This window comes from Sinocyclocheilus grahami, unplaced genomic scaffold (genome assembly GCF_001515645.1).
Source record: "Sinocyclocheilus grahami isolate Dianchi unplaced genomic scaffold, SAMN03320097.WGS_v1.1 scaffold627.1, whole genome shotgun sequence".
Classification (NCBI taxonomy): domain Eukaryota; kingdom Metazoa; phylum Chordata; class Actinopteri; order Cypriniformes; family Cyprinidae; genus Sinocyclocheilus; species Sinocyclocheilus grahami.
In genome coordinates, this window is record NW_015505806.1 from 618616 (window position 1) to 624162 (window position 5547).

The 5547-nt window shown below is 37.3% G+C and overlaps 2 protein-coding genes across 2 annotated transcripts in view; one reads left to right on the plus strand and one right to left on the minus strand.

Moving 5' to 3' along the window:
* Positions 1-2140: 2140 nt before the first annotated feature.
* On the plus strand, positions 2141-3812 carry LOC107557983 (dual oxidase maturation factor 1-like; the record flags this gene model as incomplete). Its single annotated transcript, XM_016241581.1, has 4 exons — positions 2141-2170; positions 2333-2568; positions 2667-2881; positions 3517-3812. Coding segments are annotated over exons 1-4 (777 nt in total), but the record flags the coding sequence as incomplete, so codon positions are not given.
* Positions 3813-5269: 1457 nt separating this feature from the next.
* LOC107557985 (amyloid beta A4 precursor protein-binding family A member 2-like) overlaps positions 5270-5547 on the minus strand; it is a gene marked incomplete at its 5' end in the record, with an annotated part of 11638 nt that continues 11360 nt past the window's right edge. Inside the window, one exon of the mRNA XM_016241582.1 lies at positions 5270-5381. Within this exon, the coding sequence (XP_016097068.1) occupies positions 5310-5381 (72 nt within the window). The remainder of the gene's footprint in view (positions 5382-5547) is intronic.

Here is a 5547-nt window from a genome sequence, read left to right on the forward strand (position 1 = left end):
ACGGAAAGTATTCAGACCCCCTTAAATTTTTCACTCTTTGTTATATTGCAGCCATTTGCTAAAATCATTTTAGTTAATTTTTTTCCTCATTAATGTACACACAGCACCCCATATTGACAGAAAAACACAGAATTGTTGACATTTTTGCAGATTTATTAAAGAAAAACTGAAATATCACATGGTCCTAAGTATTCAGACCCTTTGCTGTGACACTCATATATTTAACTCGGGTACTGTCTATTTCTTCTGATCATCCTTGAGATGGTTCTACACCTTCATTTGAGTCCATCTGTGTTTGATTATACTGATTGGACTTGATTTGGAAAGCCACACACCTGTCTATATAAGACCTTACTGCTCACAGTGCATGTCAGAGCAAATGAGAATCATGAGGTCAAAGGAACTGCCTGAAGAGCTCAGAGACAGAATTGTGGCAAGGCACAGATCTGGCCAAGGTTACAAAAAAAATTTCTGCTGCACTTAAGGTTCCCAAGAGCACAGTGGCCTCCATTCCTTAAATGGAAGACGTTTGGGATGACCAGAACCCTTCCTAGAGCTGGCTGTCCGGCCAAACTGAGCTATCGGGGGCGAAGAGCCTTGGTGAGAGAGGTAAAGAAGAACCCAAAGATCAGTGTGGCTGAGCTCCAGAGATGCAGTCGGGAGATGGGAGAAAGTTGTAGAAAGTCAACCATCACTGCAGCCCTCCACCAGTCGGGGCTTTATGGCAGAGTGGCCCGACGGAAGCCTCTCCTCCGTGCAAGACACATGAAAGCCCGCATGGAGTTGTGAGATGGTGAGAAATAAGATTCTCTGGTCGGATGAGGCCAAGATAGAACTTTTTGGCCTTAATTCTAAGCGGTATGTGTGGAGAAAACCAGGCACTGCTCATCACCTGTCCAATACAGTCCCAACAGTGAAGCATGGTGGTGGCGGCATCATGCTGTGGGGGTGTTTTTCAGCTGCAGGGACAGGACGACTGGTTGCAATCGAGGGAAAGATGAATGTGGCCAAGTACAGGGATATCCTGGACGAAAACCTTCTCGAGTGCTCAGGACCTCAGACTGGGCCGAAGGTTTATCTTCCAACAAGACAATGACCCTAAGCACACAGCTAAAATAATGAAGGAGTGGCTTCACAACAACTCTGTGACTGTTCTTGAATGGCCCAGCCAGAGCCCTGACTTAAACCCAATTGAGCATCTCTGGAGAGACCTAAAAATGGCTGTCCACCAACGTTTACTATCCAACCTGACAGAACTGGAGAGGCTCTGCAAGGAGGAATGGCAGAGGATCCCTAAATCCAGGTGTGAAAAACTTGTTGCCTCTTTCCCAAAAAGACTCATGGCTGTATTCGATCAAAAGGGTGCTTCTACTAAATACTGAGCAAAGGGTCTGAATACTTAGGACCATGTGATATTTCAGTTTTTCTTTTTTAATAAATCTGCAAAAATGTCAACAATTCTGTGTTTTTCTGTCAATATGGGGTGCTGTGTGTACATTAATGAGGAAAAAAAATTAACTTAAATGATTTTAGCAAATGGCTGCAATATCACAAAGAGTGAAAAATTTAAGGGGGTCTGAATACTTTCCGTACCCACTGTATATAACTATATATTCTATTAGTTATAAAAAATATATTTTATGGTTTTCTTGTTGCTACTTGCACAAACAAACGCCTTTTAATAACTTTTTATCATAAAAAAAAACTAAAGCTTCTCTGCTTTTTTTTAAAAGAGTTAATAATAAAATATAATGCCAATGGCAATATATTTTTAAAATAATTTTTACTTTTAAAAAGACTTTTTATCCTTTTACGACATCTGTAGGCTATACTTTCCTTTTATAATATCTGATACTTTAGGACAGTCAAAACATTTCAAACTGACTCTTAATTTAATGAATGCAGAATCATAATCATTAAATGGTTGTATCTAAATTATTCTATGTATTAAAATGCATTTTTGAATAAATAATTAGATCCGAGAACAAAATGAGCATTATGTCATCGCGAGTGCATCTGAGCTTGTGCACAACCTCCTTTTCTTTGGAGAAAATTAAAATAATTGTAACAAAGGAAAGTATGCAAGTTTTGTTTACACTTCAAAGGAACACATGCAACTATAAAACCCTGCTGACCGGTTATGTCGAAACTTACAAACTTCTGCTCCTTTGTTGGAAGGGATTGCGCGCTTCTTGGAAAGGGGAAATTCCCGACGATCTTATAGTCTATGTGGAGCATATAAAGGCAAAGCACACTTCCTCTGTCACAAACACATTCAACCGAACACTCTCACAAGAGAAACAACGATTTAACCAACTCTATAACTCCAGAGAGGGAACTTTCCATATCCGTTCCAACAGGCGACCCAGTATCGCAGATAAATGAGACCATTGACTACAACGAGATCTTCAGGTGGTCGAGCAGTGTGGACGAGCAGTACGGTGATGCACTGGAGCGAGGTCTTCCCAACCCCATCCTTTACATCGCAGAGAAGTTCACTCGCAACAGCGCCTGCGGCCTCATCTACCAGTACAGATACTCGGGCCGCTTCGCCACAGCCAATCTGTGGTAAACCAACACACCAATGTCTTACTGTAGTGTAAAGAAACCCTGTCCTATTCAACAAATGCAAACAAGCTAAAGTACAGAATGGCCTTCTCCCACAGGACGGCTTTTTGCTGCTGGCTGGTGGCCAATATCCTCTTCTCAATGCCTGTCATCCTCTACGCCGGTTACATGATGATAGCCACGGCTGCTTTCATTTTCTTCTCCATGGCTTCCTTCTCAACTATATTCAGTGTGATCCCATGTGACTTCAGTATAGGTGCAGAGTCCTTAAGGACAGACTATAGCCATTCCTTCTGGATCGCTTTGGCTACAGGTAAATGCTCCTTATGGGAAAGCGTACCACTTTCAAAAGTTTTTGACTTGGAAATCATATAAAATACAATATCAAATGATATAGATGTAATATGTGGTGACAATACTTTTGGTGAACCATTTTGGGTGAACAGAACCAGTTTTATTTTTAGTCTGAGTAACCTTTTTGTGCAATATATACTTTTAAAAATAAAGGTTATTTATTGGCATCTGAGGTTCCATGAAGAACCTTTAACATCCATGGAAGCTTTCATTCCACAGGTTCTTTATAGTGGAAAAAAGGTTCTTTAGATTATTAAAATGTTCTTCACTCTTAAGAAAAGTTGTTCTTTTAAGAACTGTTCACGGGAGGGTTCTTTGTTTTTTCTATGGCATCCGTTCAAACCTTTATTTTAAGAGTTAGAATATTCCACTTTAAAACAAAATAAAAGTTCCAGAAGGTGGTTTTCACAGTCATAGGTCCATTTTTGAATTCCCCAAAGAACCTTGAAGTGTGAAGTACATTTAAATAATCTGAAGAACATTTTTCCACTATAAAGAACCTTTTGTGTGATGAAAAGGTTCTATGGATGATCTTCATGGAACCATCAATGCCAATGAAGAATCTTTTTTTGTGTGTTTGCCGATTATTTTCAGGTTTGCTGTGCGCTGTGATTGGTTTGATGGTGGTGCTACTGGACTGTCTGTTTCCTGCGAGGATGAGGGAGGTATTCAGTGTAGGCGTGGACAATGAGGACGACGAATCCCATACTGGTGAAGGCTACCTCAACTCAGGCTTTCTAGAGGGAGTGATCTATGACGACAACACACAGACAGAGAATGTCTCCTTGTCTCAGCAGATCACTACATTAACAGTACGTTTCAAAGCACAAATAAAGGCATTTGCATTAACATTATCTGAAAAGAAAAAAGATTTGGTCATCATTTACTCACAATCATGATGTTCCAAACCTGAATGAGTTTCTTTCTTCCGTGGAACACAAAAGAAGATGTTCTGAAGAATATTCATGCTGCTCTTTTCCATACAACAAGCATATAACTAATTACACCAAAATTGTGTCATTGTTTTAAAATTCCCTGTCCTTGCTGCTTGATTAAATTAGATTTATATTTGTTTTTGTGTCCCCCCCCAATTTTAACAGAGACTTTGAGGGGCTGTGTGCTGCCATCCACAACTACTACTTGAAAACTTACAGACTGAATTGCTGGGAGCAGCTGTATATCTAGAATTGTTACTGATCCAGCTGTTCTATACAAACTGCATATTCATATGTATATATGTACATGATGCAAAAAAATAAAATACAAATTCTACAATCTGTCTATTTTCATTATTTGTGTTACAGTTCTTTTTAGTCAAATGAGATAACATTTGGCAATACCAAGAGTGAATTCATAACCATATGAGCATAATTTGTTACATTTAACATGTAGTCTGCATCGATTTATTTTTCAATGTGTGAGCCATCTGAATTTGGAAGTTCATAGGAAATTTGATTTTTAATTCTAAAATAATTAATTTATAAGTCATTCATATGCACACACACATCATTAGCTAACATAACCATAAAAAACCTGTTCATTACTTAAATAAATATGAATTGAAATCAAATATATATGAAAAAGACTTAAATTGAAGTTATATGAAAATTTAAATTGAAGTTCTAAAATAACTACACCTGTATAAATTCTATAAACTATACAGACATTAAAAAAAAACTAAAATCAAAACAGAAAATACACAAAATCGAATTCAAAAATCTCAATGATACTAAAATAACACTTTTTTTTTATCATGCATAAACATGAATGCAGCTCAGGTTGTCTAATTAGTATATTTTCCGTCTTCAAGTCCGGCATGCTGAAGTAGTAATCTACAGAAATGGTCCATTCACAGTGTACAGGACCCATTTATCACAGAGACACTGAAGACAGCCAGAAGAACTCAAATGCAGCATGTTCAGCAAATGTAAACAGCTATCTTTGGATTTTTAGCATGCTTTAGTCCATTTGTTAATCTTTGAGTTTGTGAAATGAGTATTGTTAAAAATTAAATCTATTGATGACAACCTACTTTATTGATTTAGTGAACTTTAGTACAGTCACTTGGTATTTTTAATTTAAGAGTACTTTGCTAGCTTAAGAACTCAAAAAAGGCTTGAACCAAAGGCATTTAACATATATACAAACTAATAAGTCTGGCATGGAAGTCTATCTGTATAATTGCATTAATAAGCAAATAACATCACTCCTTTGATCAGATTATGTGATTAGGTTTTCTTTGTGTGAATGTTTGCACTCTTTCTAACGATCTTTACATGCAGTCTACACCCATATGATGCAAGACAGAGAGTTTTTTTGTTTTTGTTTTAGGAGGAGCTGTAAACCTTTTTTTTAATTGCAGGAAAAAGTCCCAGTTTTATGATTCCTTATATGTACACCGGAGTCTCTTGACCAGTTAACAACCTGAACATGATGGCAGGCATAGTTTTCATGTTAATCTGTTGAAAAAAAAAGACAGACACATAATTTTAATAGCATTCATGGCATTAATACATCACATAATAAAAATAATTGAGTGCAAAAATGCAAAAAGGATGATGACTCTGTGTTCTTAACAATAAAGGTCTGTTTTATTTGACTCACGGCAAATGACAGGAGTGTAAA